Genomic DNA, 18,561 nt, shown 5'->3' with positions numbered 1-18,561 from the left:
ATTCAAAAGAAAATGAATGAACTACCATTTGAAAGGAAGTTGGAAGTAGTCCAAGTGTAAGTTAAAACATGTGTATATTTATTGAAATATTATTTTGATCCTATAAAATAGGTCTCATTTTTTAGTTTTCTGGGGTTTTTTTTCTTTTTTTTCTTTTTTTTTTTTGTAAATATAAATTTTAATTTATAATGGATAAAATTAAAATTTGAAAACTTCCTAAAAGTAATGTTAATTTTACGAAAATCCTACTTTCAAAAGCATGACAAACTTTAAATAATGCAAGAATGAACCTGTTGTTATATTTTTAATATCTATTAGTTTTTAAACATGAATTCTTTTTTAGAGATTAAATTCAATGTTTCTTCATATTTTAAGAAGAAAACTTATAGTTGAAGAGATTAGGTAAACATTTTTGTGTAGTAATTCTTTAGATTTGAAATTGTAGTATAAATATTTGTCTTTCCTTCTCTCTCGAATCATAAAAAAAATACTCAATCTCGTATCTCTCTCTTATATTTACCTCTCATTTGATCTTTTAATAGCATTTGGCCAAATGAATAGGTACAAATAGATATCAACTTTGAACTCAACTTTTTAGTATAGAATAATTCTGAATGTTCACTCTAATTTTTTATGAATCTTATCAAATACTCACAATTAAAATTCACACGTAATTACTTTTAATCCTCATAAAAACAATCTAAAATAAAAGAAGCAATATTTTAATGAAAAAACATAGAAAGCAAGTGGAGGGAGTGATAATATAAAATTTTTTTAAATAATAATAATAATAATAACAAAAAAAAAAACAAAAAAACAAAAGGAAAAAGGCATGGCAGTGCGTGCGAAAGAGCATAGTGTTTGGGAGTTTGGAATATCAATGGAAAGAGAGAGAGAAAGAGAGAGTTTGTTTATTTTAATTTTATTATTTTGTTATTTTTAAATGTTGGGGGCATACCCATAAACCTTCATCATTCACTTCCCCGCACGCCTTCCACTTCTTTCTAAAAATTAATAAATATAAATTATTAATTATTAATTATTAATTATTAATTGGCCAGATTCCTGTTTCCCAATCTCCTCTATTTTTTCTATCTTTTCAATATCATCACTTCAAATTTATTAATTATATCCCTAGACCACTGTCCCTTATCGCTATTATTTTCATATATCACTCTTATTCTTTTTTTTAAATCATTGAGTATTATAAATTAATATGTCTAATGTCTAATAACTAATACATAAGCACGTGTTGAAAATTTGACCAAAGTTTTATATTGGTAAGACAATGAATGATCGTGAATATATAAACGAAAATAATTATCTTTATTGATATACATAATAAACATTCAAATTTATTTCATAAGTATCCTTATTTTAAAGTGAATGTGTATATATATAGAATTTGATGGTTTGACTTCAATGTGTTGATGTGAATGCACTTAATGCTGGCACAAGCACTTTTTTTATAAAAAAAACTACAATAGATGAAGAATATAGAGATTTAAACCTCTAACTTCAATATAAGAAATACTTGTCAATTACCGTTGAGTTATGTTCATGTTGAAGATGTTGGTTTGAAATCTTATGCTTGCTTGCGCATAAAATTATGCTAGAATAACTATGTGTTGAACTATCTATGCGCTTAGCTATAGCTAAGTATGCGTTTATCACAAGTTTTCCTATAACTTGCTAGGTATAACAAGCTATAAATTTCTCAATGTGAACCGAGGTCAAACTCAGGGACTTGTAACTAAAGATGGTTGTAAAGTAATGTATTTGCAGCAAAGACTAAATGACTATAGTAGAGAAAAAGAAAGTAAAAAGCATGCGATTATTGGTGGGTTAATGCCCTAAATCTCGTGGGATTTATTTATTTAATAAAATCCTGAGGCATTTTATTCCACATTTAGTAGTATTAACCCACAAAATCAATAAACTAACATCCAAAGTTATTTTCTATAGCTTAAATATGTATGTAGAGACTTACAGGTAGATCATGTTTAAGTGATAACTTAAATGGTCTGTAGTAGATGAATAAGGCTAGATACTTTATCCTTGTGACACTATGAATACGACTTGCTTTTTAGATGTTACAATTGTTGTAAAGTGCTACAAATGATTTGATTCTGGTCATTCATGTAGAGACATGTGAGTGGAGGTATTCTAAACAAAGAGGCTTGTATAAGACTAGACCACAAAATGAATAGTTTCATTATATAATGCCATTATATAATAGAGAATTACATTTCATCAGATGACCATAGGCGACATGACCTAAATCCTGAATGAGCTATGAATTTCTACCTATGAAGGTGGTCTTTTGATTTGTATGGGTGAGAGTGGTCAGATCGCCAACTCAATAAATTTACCATTTCATCTGATCGGGGAGCTGAGAACACAGCTACACAAGACGAAATTCGCTCCTTCCCTATTGTCAAGGTAAGCAGATAAATTGCTCCCTTAAGGGCTGATTCCAAGGCTTAAACAATGTGGTACCACACCATTTCTTGGCTCGAAAGAGATTTGGTCATAGTTGGATTATGACTTATTGTTCATTAGAGGGATCAATGGTACTTAAGAAGTTAGATGTAACTACAGGGGCAAAACGATAATTTTGGCCTAATTGTACTTACGAGCAATTTGTGAAGGTTCATCGCATTGTTGACTGGTTATATCCAATAGACACATAAATATATCTGTAGTGCGAAGAGTATAGCTTCGATCTTTGGTGGAGTAACTGACAGTTAATGGATGTTGAATAATTGAATTAAAGAAGTTTAATTAATTATTCAAGTACTATTGAAGCTTCAATCTACATGTTCATAAGATATCCTCTGTAACTCAACAGGGATTATCGAGAATTAATTTTGGATTAATTTGAATTGTTCAAATTAATTTAGGAAATTAATTATATATAATTAATATAATTAATTTAAATTAATTATATGTGATATAATTAATATAGTGTATTTGATATAGTATAAAGTTTATTCAGAGATGAATTAAATATTTGAATATGATTTGAATACTAATTATATGAATGAGATTCATATAATTGAATTTAGTATAAATATGATTTATATTAAATACCATGCATTGTTGAGAGAAATAATAACTATAGGTTATATTGTATTTGATACAATATAAAAACTATAGGTTATGTGTTATATTTGATATAACATATAGTTTAATATATATATTATATGATAAAGGTTTTTATTATATATATTATATATATATTATATATATATATATATAATATAATAATAATAATAATATAATTTTATTAAAATTAATTAACTTTTTAAAAAAATTAATCTAGGAGGGAGTTGTAACTCCATCCGCTTTTTTCTCTCTTGATCGATCGTGGTAGTGGAAGTGGTTTTGATATCTTCTTTGTCTTCTTCACAGAGAACGTCTCCATGTGTTCTTCAAGATCTCCCTGTAAAAGAACAAAATTTCTCTGCTCTAAAAAATACTCTCCCTCTACACAAAAGATTACAAAGTCATGCCTCCTATAATTCTCATCCCCTACAGAGATTACAGAAGACTCACTTTTGGTGGTGTCCAAATTGGTTTGGTTTTGCTATGGATTTTGGTTATGTTTGAGATTCCAAGAGGGGAATTTGTGATCGGTTCGAGGGATTATGTGAAGACTTTGGATTCTTCAAGGGTAAGTTGTTTTTTCTTCCCTAATTCCCTTTTTTAAGCATGTTGTAATTTTTTGTATTATGCATAATTCCTTATACTATAATCTTTTTTATATGAGAATCGAAATTGGGAACAACCCCGCTTCTGTTGCGGACCTCGCGGTTCCTTCATTTATAAATTGAAGACTAATTCTGAGAATCTTTAAGGAAGCTAAAAATTTAATGTAGAATAAAAATGTATGGGGAAAGCAGGGTTGGGGGGAAGTCAATGTTAAGTTCCTAAGTTTAGCTTCAAGGATAATCCAGGCTCGCAACATTCGTTCATAGTACACCTCTTGGCGGCCAACCACATTTGTCATATCTTTATAATGCATGAATGATGTTGCGTTGAGCATAAGGTTATTTCTATCTCTAGAAACACTTCTTATTTTACTTAATGAGATCCACACTATTTACCCTATCGGGCAATTGGTTATAGCATGTACTTTAACATAAATCAAAGGGTTTAAGAGTACAACCTTTGTAGCTCCAAATTCACCGTCAATTCCACTCCAATCTCCTTATGAGTCAAACTGTGAACCACCACGAGAGCCTTCCCGACTATTCTCCGACCTTAGAACGAGATGATAGGATCTAGTGAGTAACTAAATTAGGGATGAATTTAGTATAGAAATTGAGAGAGAATTGAGGAATTGTCTAAAACTTCTTTTAGAAATTCTAAGTTTGCCCAAAGGAATTTGATTTTCAACTAACTTGAAATTCACTAAATGCCCAAAAGAGTTAAATTTCACATAATCACTCAACTTATAGAGCAATTATATGCAGTTCAAGCAAAATTGAGTTAACCACATTTTAACACTTCAAAATGCACTCAATTTTAGTGGGATTGGTGACTTGTTGTAGAATCAACACCTAGTAAATGGAATTACTCATAATTCCACTTAAAATGAAAATTTTCTACTCAACAAAATTGTTGGATTTTTCCATTAAGTGAGGTTAACTTTTAACCTTTGACTTTTAGAGTCAACATTTGACTTTAGTTAAATTTTAATTAAATACATTCAAAAATGATATTAGAATTTCGCACTTAGTGTAGTCAACCTTTGAATTTTGACTTTCAAAACATGGTGAAGTCAACATTTTGACTTTTGACCTACTTTGACTAATTCTATTTAATTTCAAAATTAATTCTAATAATTAATTCAAAATTAAATTAATAGTAAATAATTAATTAAACAATTTAATTAATTTAATTTAATATACAATTATTAAATCCAACCTTAATCCCTATCAATATGAATCTCTATTCATAGTCTTGATCTTTAGATCTTATTTAAATATCTCGAACTCTCTCTTTATCATTCAATTCCTTATTGAATGATACGTCGTTAAATATATGGCACATATTTAACACTTATTCCCTAATTCGAATTCAAACACTTCGAATTCACTCGTCTCACTATTCTAAGGTTTAGTCCGATATGAGCTAGCAGAGAAACCTCGTGGACCTACAGATCATGAGCTTCAACGATTCGAGATTAACCGGCTAAACTCTTTAACCCAATTAACCAACATTTGTTAACTACTGAGTCACTCCATTAAAACCCAGTAGTTGCAATCCTCTCACTGTAAACATATTTTTGTCCACTCGATATAACCATAAACAGTAAGTCAACCATTTACAAGTTTTTTGTAATAACAGTTGGGTCAAAATTTGTTTTACCCCCGAGATAACATCTTGCTTCTTAAATCCCACTGATTCTCTAATGAACAATTCGTTTATGATCAAATCACTAAACTGAGTCCCTCTCGGACCAATGAAAAGGTGGGATCCCTTATTCAAGACCCAGAGTCAGCACTTAAGGGTACAACCTCTTTACTATCCTTAAAAGTGGGTAGGAGTGAATTTTTCTTGCACCTTATGTCTCCAACTATCTACTTGATCTTACCCTAGAAATGGGGGGCTTATTGAGCTGGCACTGATGAACCAATCCTTACTCATACAAATTTAAGGATAATCTCAAATAAACAAGAGTTCATATTTAGCTCAGGATTAAGGTCAAGTTACCTAGCTCATCTATTTAAAATAGTCAATCTTAAATAGTAAACAACGTTATAAAGTAAGAGTGACTTATTTCTTGGTCTAGTCTTATACAAATTCTTTGCATAGGATGCCCCCACTCGCATGTCTCCATATGAACGATTTAGGATTACATCGTTTGTAGCACTTTACAATAATTGTAACAACTACAAAGTGGACCCATCCAATAGTGTCTATAGGATAAGGTACCCAACCTTATCTGTATACTATAGTCCGTTTTGGCTATCTTCTCAAACTTGATTCACTCTTATGTCTCAACATAAAGTCTAAATACTCATGTAATAGTCATGGATCTTAGTTTATTGGATTTAGGTTCTTTCTAAAACGAAATGAGCAATTCATACATTCAATAACAACTTTATTGAATAAACCTCAATAACATCTTTTGATAACATAGTAAGTTGATAGTGACTAATGGTAATAATGTTGTGGAGGAGTCTCTCTCAAGCTCTGGTGAAGTTCTGGTGGTACGTTGGAGTGGAGTTTGGAAGTGGAAGATCTCATAAATATTCTTGGTTGCGCTCTTTGCTTGTGGTGCAAGTATCGTGTCTAAGGGTATTCTCAGGCAAAATCTTGACACCTTGTCGTGCTTGTCAAGGCTCTATTTATAGAGCCACCTGCTGACGACTTCGGGGATCCCAAAATGGATAGTCACCATCTCTAACTAGGTTGGTGAGAATGTCAGCGCTGCTATAATGATCAACATTCCGAATCAATGGCTATGGCAGAGATCCCAAGACATGTGATCAATTATTTGTTTATCAGGTAGGAGTTCGACGCATGCAGACAGATCCTGCAATCAACTGCAAAATATACACTCTGGTGCAATGTTAACTCATGATATGCAATCAATAGGAATTTTAGGTGTAGTTCAGCACAAATATAATTTTAAGCCTGAATTCCTAGTATTGTTATCACATATTTAACCTATCTAATCTCATTATTCTAAGTAAAAGGCTACAATAACTTGTATTTTTACAAGTTATCAGAAGACAATATAAGTATCTTGCAATCTTATATACTAAATACCAAACTAGATAGTTTGCATTATTTTTATTATATTTTAATTTATGAACTAAGATTGACAGTTTAAAAGTTTGAAAAAAATGACAAAATGAGATTTAAACCTATTAAAAAATAGTATTATTTTATTTAGATTATAAGTCTAGTTTCTATTTGGTTTATAGATTTCAAAATGTTATACTTTTAGTCTTTAAGTTATTTTCAATTTTAGTCTTTAATATTGATGTCTAATAAATAATTTTAAAATCTATATATAATTTTCACTTATTTTTCATCACTATTAAAATTAAATTTAAAATTTCACTTCATAATTATTTTAAATTAATTAATATATATTAATGTCAACGACCGAAATTAAAAATATAAATCTTGAAACCTAATTACTAAATTGAAACAAAACTCAATTCTCAAAAGTAAAATTGTATCATTTTGAAAATATGAGAGTAAATTGAAATCAAATTTCAAACTTAACTAAAAGTACAACATCTTGAAACTCATACCAAATATTTAAAAAAATGAGTAATTAAATATATGTTTTAGAGTGATTTTGAACATGACAAAAGTGATTTTAGTAATTTTAAAATCAGTCCCAGACATATCCTTAATAACTCAGAGATATGATTTGAATTTTTTTCATTCCTATAAAATACAAACACCAACTCAAAAAATACAAAGTGAAAATTTAAAAAACAACCAAAGTATTTAAACCTCTCGTTCACTATATATCAAGTGAGTTAATGTAACGTGGATGCACACCCATAATGATCATTTATAGTGAAATTAATAGTCAACTTTATTTTTTTTTCCCTTGTTGGGGACAAAGGAATTATAACGTTCAACTTATTCTATAAGATTAGGGACACAAACACTCCCCCTTTCCCTTTTTTGTCCATATAAAGTAAATAATACCTTCAAAAAAATACCATTCTTTTCACTGCTTTCCCTTTTTGACTCAACATAAATAGAACCCAAGAAAAATCCACACAAAATACCATATTGGGAAGAAAAGGCAACCCCTATTGCAAAAGGAACAATATGCTTGTTTGTATCAATCCGATAATACTTATCGATACTATGACATGATCAATTCGACAATATTTATGTCACATGTCAACAATTACTAATTGATGAGAGTAGTTAGATAACTTGTATAATATTTAGTTGTCAATTTTAGATTAATTGCTGTGAAATCAACATTTTAGATTAATTTAATTGTTTGTCATTTTTTCTTGTAAAACTATGAATAGTCACTTTAGAGTTTTTTTATAGGATAATCATATATCCGAAAATATATCGCTGTTTTAAAGGTAAGGAGATTCTTAAAATGCTTTGATAATATAAATTTGGTTGGTAGGTAAGTCCTAGCTAGCTACCAATGTAAAATGGCTTTTAACTTTTTTTCCTTTCACTTTTCTAATCATATTGTTTGGCATAAACCCATATAGAGCTGATCGACAAGCTTGATTAGTGCAAATTAATGTTGGTGATTATATTTAAATTTGGTTGGAGAAAAAAGGAGTGTGAAATCATAAAGTTTAACACATGAAATTAATAGTTTTTTCTTTTGACATTTTAAAGTTGATTTGGCTTCTAAAAAGACGACGTTTTTTAAGTTGATTTATAGTGTTATCAAATGTTTCACAAATCAACACGAGTCTAACTCAATAATAATTAATATGTATTCCTTTGTCTAAGACTAAAAGATTAAATTCTTGTACTTTATATTTGTTGTACTAAAATACATATTACAATTTTAAATCTACTTCAACGGTAACTCTCTATACTTCGTTACTATTTGAACCATTTTCATTTAAATATACCAATTTATGTTTTTATTGTTTCAAACAATATTACATGTGTTGGAATGTCTTGAATTTGGTATGTGACACGTCGAATAACCAAGTACAGGATCTCGTTGTCATTACAAATTATACATAAATTTAATTTATTAATGTATTTGTCACATTTACATTATTTACATCTATGACCATAGGGTTTAGAGAAATGTACTATATAAATTCTTTAACCTTTGAGGTGATTCAATTCTGTAAAGTGTATAATTATCTCTAACAAAACTGTTTTCTCTCTGTCACGTGGACATAGCTAATATATCGTTAGTAAATCACGTAAATTTGTGCGTCGATCTCTTTTGCTTTAATGTTTTCTTTATCTCTGATTGTCGATTCTTAACAACATGAAGGTTACAGATTTTAACAAGTCATATAACTGTATATATCAACAAATGTCAACACTGTGTCATATCAATTTCGATATAATATCATACAACACTAATGTTTTCTTGTTGTTAGTGAATGTCATACCTAACCTTCCATCCATCGAACGAAGTGATTTTCTAATTATACATTATGTAATATGATTAATGAATGAAAGAGATAATACATATAAAGGTAATATAATATATGAAATTGAAATATATTTTGATATAAAATAGGAGGATGTGATTGATTGAAATGGAAAATAGAGGGGGAGATGGAATTGGGGTTAAGTCCAATGAGATTGGAGAGATATAGAAGTGGCCAAAGTACAGAATGAATATAGGTATGGAATGGACAATTTTGGGTCCACGTGATGGGTATCTCTTCTTCTCATGCATTTGTCCTTCTTCCCATTCAATTTCTAGTTTTACACATCCTCTTATGTTTTTAGTGCCTACATTCACTCCCTTCTCTCTTTCCTATGTGCATGTTTTCTCTCTCTCTCTCCCCATTTTTCAATTCACATCATATCCTTCCCCCATTTTATACTCTAATCGCAAACCTAATCGACTGTTCCTTTTAATATATTTTAATGGACATAAGGTATGAAGAGTCGTTTGGTATGCAGTTATTCATCGTATTTGATGTGAGTGTAATATGTGTCTATAGTGTTACTTTACGATCATTCCTATCGGTTAGTATGGTTGATTGGTCGAGATTTTTCTTTGTTGTTCTACCTAGCTTGAGACTTCTATTGAGAAGATCCATGAAGGTTATTCCTGGTGTGACATTTTTCCTTGAGTTGTGTGTGATTTATTTTTATGTTTAATAGATTTTTGTCATTGTTTGTTTTTTTTTTCTTTTATGAGGGTACCTTGTTAATGCCTTGACCTCAGGATATAACATCCATTTCTCTTATACATACATACAAATATACATACTAGAGGTATGTTCGTCGTGATCTTCTGAATATCGAGTCTCTTTAGTTTCAATTCAATCTTTAATATTGATGATGAGTGTAAGATTGATGTGACACCCTTTTAAACAAACATTTGCTGAGTATATTGCTTTGGAAGTTAATTTGATAGGGAAGTAATGAGATACAAGCCTTCATAATTATGTGACCTAACCCATTTTAATAAAGATCAACTGATGAGTTCATTGAAATTGATTGTCATGGTAAAGAACAATAGTCAACTTGTTGAATCTTGTATTAACATATAAGTTCATGTCATATATAATTAACTACAGTGTTTGTTTCATACTATCTTCAACGAACTTGAAGTCACAAGGTTGTAAATAAGGTATAATATAAATAGGGTGTAAGAGATTCATTCTATTCTATACCACACGTGTCAAATCAACGTGTACATGATTGTTTATATGTAAATAAATACACACAATATTATACATTAGACAAAGAGAAATCTCATTGGAGTAGCAAGAAGCAAAGTTTGGATTTTTATTTTTGTATGGTATTGGTAGTAACATTATTTAATATTAGAGATATAAAAATGTATGCTTTTGAATAGGAAAAAGAGTTGAAGAGAATTGGGAATAGTGTAAAAAGCAAAAAAATGAGATTGCCACAACCCAAAGCTAAGTTTACAACCATGAGCCTAAAAAGCAAATTCAAGAGGGGAAAAAATAAAAATTTAAAAAGAAAAAAGAAAAGGTATAGAAAAAGGTCTGCCAAACAAAGCCTAACACAAACCCCACATTCCAACCAAACTCTGTTTTTTTTTTTTTTTTTTCCCCTCTTTAACAAATACCATAGAGCCATACACTAAGTTCCCATGTTATATCAAATTCAAAATTATTATCCTCCACAAACCCAAATCCAAAAACACCTCAAAAACAAAAGGCAAAAAACAAACCCTATTTTTAAAATACCACCCCCACCCCCCCCCCCCCCCCCCCCCCCCCCCCCCCCCCCCCCAAAAAAAAAAAAAAAAAAAAGTTGAAGAACTCCCACGCTCTGTTCTCTTGCTTTGAGGACTGCAGCAAGTGCAACTACGCCTGCTCGCAATTCTCAAAGCTAGATTAAAATTTGTTCATTTCCCCTTTTTCCTTTTTTTACTGTTTATTGCCTTAAGATTCACCATTCCCATAAACCAAAACACATGCCCTCTCATTCCCCAAGCTCACTTCATCATCGCTACCACTTTCTTCCTCCTCCTCTTCTTCTTCTTCTCAGCTTCCTCTGTTTTTCTCCTCTGAGTTCGAGTTCTCCATAGCCATTTTCTTCATCTGGGTAAGCTCAGAATCAACAAAAAAACAAGAAGAGGAAGAAGAAGGAGGAGGAGAAGATGATTACTCTTGCAGATTTCTACCATGTAATGACTGCAGTGGTTCCTCTTTATGTGGCCATGATTTTAGCTTATGGGTCCGTGAAATGGTGGAAGATCTTCACTCCCGATCAGTGCTCTGGAATCAATCGTTTTGTTGCTCTATTTGCAGTTCCTCTTCTCTCTTTTCACTTCATTTCCACAAACAATCCCTACGCTATGAACTTACGGTTTATTGCTGCAGACACTCTCCAAAAGCTCATTGTTCTTGCTGTTCTTGCTGTTTGGAGTAACATAAGTAAAAGGGGTTGTTTGGAATGGACGATTACTCTGTTTTCCCTTTCAACTTTGCCCAATACTCTTGTTATGGGGATTCCTTTGCTTAAAGGAATGTATGGGGAGTTTTCAGGGAGCTTGATGGTTCAGATTGTTGTACTTCAGTGTATTATTTGGTACACATTGATGCTGTTCATGTTTGAATATAGAGGAGCCAGAATGCTGATTTCTGAGCAATTTCCAGACACTGCTGGTTCTATAGTCTCAATCCATGTCGATTCTGACATTATGTCGTTAGATGGAAGGCAAGTTTTGGAAACAGAGGCTGAGATTAAAGAAGATGGGAAGCTTCACGTGACTGTGAGGAAATCAAATGCCTCAAGATCAGATATCTTCTCGAGAAGATCCGTGGGATTATCTTCTACAACTCCACGGCCTTCAAACTTGACCAATGCAGAGATTTACTCTCTGCAATCTTCTCGAAATCCTACCCCTAGAGGCTCAAGTTTCAACCACACTGATTTTTACTCTATGATGGCTGCCGGTGGAAGAAACTCTAACTTTGGCTCATCTGATGTTTATGGCCTTTCGGCGTCAAGAGGGCCGACACCTAGGCCGTCTAATTACGAGGAGGAAGGCGGCGGGGGCAATGGCGGAAAGCCAAGGTTTCACTACAATGCCACAACAGGAGGCAATGCAAATGCAAATGCTAATGCAAATCATTACCCTGCTCCAAACCCAGGAATGTTTTCACCTACAGGGTCCAAAAATGCACAACCAAATGCTAAGAAGCCTGCCAATGGGGTTGTGGGTCAGCAGAAAACAGAGGATGGAAGCAGAGACTTGCATATGTTTGTTTGGAGTTCAAGTGCTTCCCCTGTTTCTGATGTTTTTGGGAACCATGAATTTGGGGCTCATACTGATCAGAAGGATGTAAGATTGGCTGTCTCTCCTGGAAAAGGTAAGTTTCTTGAATGGATTAAAATTTTTCATTTTCATTTCTGTTCCATTTTTGTTAATGGGATTAATATTTCAGTGGAGGTTCGTAGAGAAAACCAAGAGGAATATGCAGAGAGGGAAGATTTCAGCTTTGGAAACAGAGAAATGATGAACAGTAACAACAATGGAGGAGGAACAGAGAAAGTTGGTGATATTAAACCCAAAACCATGCCACCCACCAGTGTTATGACAAGGCTAATCTTGATCATGGTTTGGAGAAAACTCATCAGAAACCCTAACACTTACTCTAGTTTAATTGGTCTCACTTGGTCCTTAGTCTCCTTCAGGTAAGCCGAGACTGCACTCAATTCTTTTCTTCCTCTTTTTTTTTTTTTTTTTCCTGGGGTCTTACCATTCATTGTTCTCATTTACATTATAATATATTTTACTTGAAGGTGGAATGTTGAAATGCCAGCCATTATTGCAAAGTCCATTTCTATACTATCTGATGCAGGGCTGGGAATGGCCATGTTCAGTCTTGGTAAAGTTCCTAATTAACAACATCCATTTTCTTTATTTGTTCTTAGAAAAAGTGTAAAAAAGCAAGCATAAAACTGGCAAAAGGCAAAGCAAAACAGTGGCATTGTTATGATAAATATGTTTGGGGATGTTTTTTTTTTTTCTTTTTCCTTCTTTCACTTTTCTGGTTGCTCTGTGTTGGATTTGATTCAAATGGGTTGGTGGTGGTGGTAGTGATGATGAAAGTTGCTTTAATAGCAATAAAAAAAAGAGAAAGAGAAAGCATGCTAATTGGTAAAAATGGTGTAAAATGACAGGTTTGTTCATGGCTTTGCAACCAAGGATCATAGCATGTGGAAATACCATAGCAGCTTTTTCAATGGCTGTGAGATTCCTTACAGGTCCAGCTGTAATGGCTGTTGCTTCCATTGCTGTAGGCCTTAGAGGAGTTCTCTTACGTGTTGCCATTGTTCAGGTCTCACTCCTTCTCTCTCCTCCTCTGCAATTTTCTCTGACATTGCCTCTATAAAGTTTTGCCCTTTTAAAACCAAATATATATACATATAATGCTCCCTTTTTTCCCTCTAAAATAAAGGCTTGTTGGTTAGTTTATCCAAATGGGTATTGATAAAGATTGATGCTTTTTTGGAAATTCTTTCTTCTTCTTCTCATGGTAATATAATAATGAAGGAATCAAAGTTGTGAAATGGGAAAAAAGAAAGAAGGAAAAACTTGTGTGATTTGGAGGCTAATGGTTTGTATGTATATAGTTAAGGACCTATTTGGTGATATGTTAGGAAACAAACATCTGTGGCTCTGTTTAACATGTTTTTTTGCCCCATGTGTTTGGATTTTCCATAGCACAAAACCCATTTATAAAATTTATTTTCTTTTTTCTTTTGAAAAAACAGGCAGCTCTCCCACAAGGAATTGTCCCCTTTGTCTTTGCCAAGGAGTACAATGTACATCCTGATATTCTTAGCACAGGGTATGTATCTAGTCTCTCTCTATAGTAATGTCCTTCATAACTAAACAAAAATGTTTTTACTTTTCATTGGTATGTCATAAACATTTCTTCGCTTGAATTGAGTATTGAATTGAGATTTAGACGGTAATAGTATGGTGGTGAATAGAAATAGAATATGAGACCGTTATACTATTCGAAATCTCAATTTGAGTAGTTTTGAAACGTTCATGCAATTTTTTTTAAAAAAATAAAGATATTTTTGGAACAAAGGAAAAGATGTAATTTTTAAGTTTTTTTTTTTTTTTATTATTGTGGGTTTGCAGAGTTATCTTTGGGATGTTGGTTGCTTTGCCGATTACGCTTGTTTACTACATTTTGCTGGGGATTTGAGGGTGTGGAAAGTCAACCATGGCTGCGGCCGCCATGAGAGGGCATTTCAAAAGCTTCAAAGCTTTGAGACAAGAATTTAGAGAGGGATAAAAGAGGGAGAGAAGTCAAATGAAGAAGAAGGAGAAAGAGAAGCAATTGTGGATGAATCTTCTTTGCAAAGTAGAAGGGAAAAAGAGGGTGGAAAAAAGAAAGAAAAAGAAAAAGGGGCTGTAAAATCATTATGTTTGTTAGTCAATTATATAAGGGAAAAAAAAAGTGTTTTGGTTTTTCTCCTACTTATTATTATTATTATTTTTAATTGTTATTTATTTACAGGTTTTGTCTATTATGTTTTACTAATCCATCTCACTCAATGTGTCTAATTTAATTGATATAAAATATGTCAATCTCGAAGTTAGAATTTCGATTTCTTCATATTATCAAAAAAAAAAAAAAATTGATACTTGTCAAAGTATAAAGACAAGGATGTTGAAGAATTGTTTTGATTTTGTTAGTTTTTTCTTTTCCAAACGAACCTTCTTTTCTTATTTTCCCTTTTAAATGTTTTACAAGTTTATATTGAAAACTTTGTATAAAACAATAAGATTATTTGGGAGAATTTTGTAGGATATAGTTTTTTTTTTTTTTTTTTTTTTTTTTTTTTTTTTTTTTTTTTTAAGTTTAAGAAACATTTGAAAGTACTATTTAGATTAGTCAATTTGAGTATACTAGTTTCGGTGAGACATGACTTTAACTATCCTTTTAAAAATAGATGGTTCGATATTTATTGATCTTTACATTAGTATAGTTAGTGTTTCGAAATGAAAATAATTTACTGAAAAGCTCTATTCTCTATAGTCAATTCAACTTCACTTTTAACCAGGTTTAATTTAATTAATATCTAATTGGAATCTAGAGTGATGTTGTTACATAAGGTTTTGAGTCCAAATTTTAAACCTAGTTAATATTTGAAGTTCATAATATATTGGATCTGATAAATGAGTGTCACGTCTACTGAAGAACATAAAAAATTTTTCCATTAGTTTTTTCTGTATTTCCTTCTTCAGCTTCAAGTTCCACTATTTGGTGGTTAATTTTGTATTTTCTCTTTCATGGTTGTTATGTTGGACCATTGATGTTTTGCCATGTGGCATTTTATATGTTAATAAATAGTGCTACACGACGAGTCATACCTATCGTGGAAGGCCGATCGTCTTAATCCATTTCCTCTATCGTTTATTCTCTCTACCTATTGTATAGCTAATTACTTCTATCGTCTACATCTTATCATGTACACTCTCAATCCAATCGTCTACATCCTATCGTGTACTCTCCATCGTCTACATGTTCAACCCAATCGTGCAATCTCCTACCCTATCGTCTACACTCTCACCTCTATCATGTAGACGCTTGCCCTATCGTTTAAATATTTGACAACGATCGTCTAGACTTTTGACAACGATCGTTTAGCCTTCACCTCTCAACGATCATTTAGTCTTTGACAACGATCGTTTAACCTTCCCTTCTTCCTATCTCTTACATGGTATCAGAGCTCTAAAGCATCTTGCCCTTCTTCATGGCGTCGAGGTTGGGAACATCTGAAGAAAACTCTACCTTACCAGTGACATCAAACCCAGGTATTCACTCAACTGTTCTACCTACGACTACCATATCTATATTTTCTCCGTCGTTTACCCCACTTGCTACTCAGCGTGCCCCTCCCCCTGCTCGAAATCCATTCTACCTCCGCAATATGGCCCTCAACCACCACCTCTTCACCCTCACTATGCCAGTTTTCCTAACCATCATTCTTTTCAAAATCAGGTCTCGATTAGTCCCTTCCCTACACTTCCATCCTCACAATCTCCCGTTGCAAACTTCCCTCATATGTCCCAATCACTCACTATCAAGCTAAATGACTCGAACTACCTTCCCTGGAAGAATCAGTTTTTCAACCTTATCATGGGCTATGACCTTGAAAGCTTCATTGACGGTACGTATCCTCAGCCACCAAAATACCTCGACCCTCAGCAAACTCAACTCAATCCTCATTTCTCTTATTGGCAGAAGTGCAATCGCACGATTATGAGCTGGTTTTACTTCTCTTTCAATGAAGATAAAATGGGAGAAATCATCGGATACGAATCCGCACTGGAAATTTAGGAAGCACTCCAAACAATCTATAAATCCTTTTCAACAACCCGGATAATGGGTTTGCGCTCTCAGCTTCAAAAGATACGAAAGGATATCATCAGCATCTCTCAATACCTTGCTAAGATCAAAGACATTGTCAACAAATTTGTTGCTATTAGAGAACCACCGTCTTACCGTGATCATCTTGCATACATTCTTGAAGGCCTCGGCAATGAATACAATCTGTTTGTGACCTCGATTCAGAACAGAACTAGTCGCCCATCTATCGCCGATGTCCGCAACCTCCTTATCGCATATGACTGTCAGCTAGAATCCCAGTCAGCTATGGACCAACTCCAACAAATACAAGCCAATGTCACCCATCTCTCACTACAACCTCGACATCCTCACTGGCCGCAAACTACCAGATCATCTTTCCAACCTCCTCCATCTCTTCCAGGTATTCTTCCTAACCCTCCTTTCTCTGTTATGACTGCCACAAATTATACATCTCATAGACCACACACCCGAGCTTAATGACCACCCACCCATCAACCATCCCAATCCTTCAATCGGCCACAATGTCAAATCTGCAACAAGTTTGGCCATACAGCACTAACATGCTACAATATCGACAATCCAAAATACAGAACCATTCAACATGCCCAAGCCTATTTGGCTCAAGCAACACCAACCCCAACTCAGCCGTTATCCTATATTGCTAATCCCCCTACTTCAACAACGAATCATCCTGATGAAGGCTGGTATATGGATTCCAGAGCTACTCATCACATGACCCCTGACCTGTCCAACATCCAACAGCCTGTCCCTTATTATGGTGGTGAACAAGTTGTCATAGGAAACGATAAGCCCCTTCCTATCTCTCACACTGGTTCTTCCTCTTTTCTTTCATCTACATCTCATACTCTGATTTACCTTCACTCTGTTCTTCACACACCTTCAATATATCAAAATCTAATTAGCATCGGTCGTTTATGTTATGATAATAATGCTTATGTTGAGTTTTTCCGTGACTCTTTTGTTATGAAGGACCTTCAAACCAAGAGCCTACTCCTCCGGGGCACACTTGATCGTGACCTATACAAGCTCTCTGTCAATCCATCTGCTACACGATCATTCAATTCCTCCTCTCATCCAACTGCCTTCATCTCAGCACTCACAGACTTCACTTTGTGGCACCGTCGCTTAAGACACCCCTCCCCTCTAGTAGTTCAATCTATTTTGTCCAAATGCAAACTGAAGTACAAAAATAATTCTGATGTATCAGTTTATGAACACTGTCAAATGGCCAAGAGCCATCATTTACCTTTTCAATCTTCTAATTCTTGTCCACCCTCTCTCTTTGATATAGTGTATGTCGATGTATGGGGTCCTTCTCCGATCAATTCAGTAAATGAAGATAGATATTTCTTGCTTTTTATCAATGCTTTCTCTTGTTTTACTTGGATCTATACAATGAAAGTAAAATTTGAAGTTTTCCCCTTTTTTCTTAAGTTTCAAGCTATGATTTCAAATCAATTTTCCATCACTATTAAATCAATCCAAATTGATAGAGGAGGGGAGTTCAAAGATCTCTCACTTATACTAGAAAAAATTGGCATAATTTATCGTATATCTTGTCCTTGCACACCCCAACAAAACGGCACTGTCGAATGAAAGAACAGGCATGTCATTGAAGTTGGTCTAGCCATGCTTGCCCACTCCTCTATTCCACATAGCTTCTGGCCCTTTGCTTTCCACACCACCATCTACCTTATCAACCGACTACCTACACCTCTCCTTACAAATAAGTCCCCTTATGAAACCTTATACTCTAAACTTCTTGATTACCAACTTCTTAAAGTTTTCGGCTGCACCTGTTCCCTATTCCTTCGGTCATTCAATGACAATAAACTCCAATATAGGTCTCATCCGTGCGTATTCTTAGGCTATTATTCCTTGCATAAAGGATATCTTTGTCTGCATCGCACAATCGGTCGCATTTATATCTCCCGACATGTCATCTTCAATGAAACTGCTTTCCCTTTCCTTGATAACTCTCCATCAATCTCTTCTC

General features: G+C 33.3%; 1 protein-coding gene across 2 annotated transcripts; it reads left to right on the top strand.

Annotated features, from left to right (window-relative positions):
• Nucleotides 1-10,926: 10,926 nt before the first annotated feature.
• LOC120084243 (probable auxin efflux carrier component 1c) lies at nt 10,927-14,697 on the top strand. Of its 2 annotated transcripts, XM_039040145.1 has the most exons (6): nt 10,927-12,518; nt 12,594-12,843; nt 12,952-13,037; nt 13,333-13,490; nt 13,927-14,003; nt 14,306-14,697. In XM_039040145.1, the coding sequence occupies exons 1-6, from the start codon at nt 11,303-11,305 to the stop codon at nt 14,370-14,372; spliced, it is 1,854 nt and encodes a 617-aa protein (XP_038896073.1). In that variant the 5' UTR covers nt 10,927-11,302; the 3' UTR covers nt 14,373-14,697. The 2 variants fall into 2 exon arrangements, with proteins under 2 accessions (XP_038896073.1, XP_038896071.1); XM_039040143.1 differs by having other exon boundaries at nt 10,927-12,843.
• Nucleotides 14,698-18,561: the final 3,864 nt, after the last annotated feature.

Source organism: Benincasa hispida, chromosome 8 (genome assembly GCF_009727055.1).
Source record: "Benincasa hispida cultivar B227 chromosome 8, ASM972705v1, whole genome shotgun sequence".
NCBI classification, from domain to species: Eukaryota; Viridiplantae; Streptophyta; class Magnoliopsida; order Cucurbitales; family Cucurbitaceae; genus Benincasa; species Benincasa hispida.
Note: the sequence above shows the minus strand (reverse complement) of the source record. Positions and strands in the feature narration are given on the sequence as shown.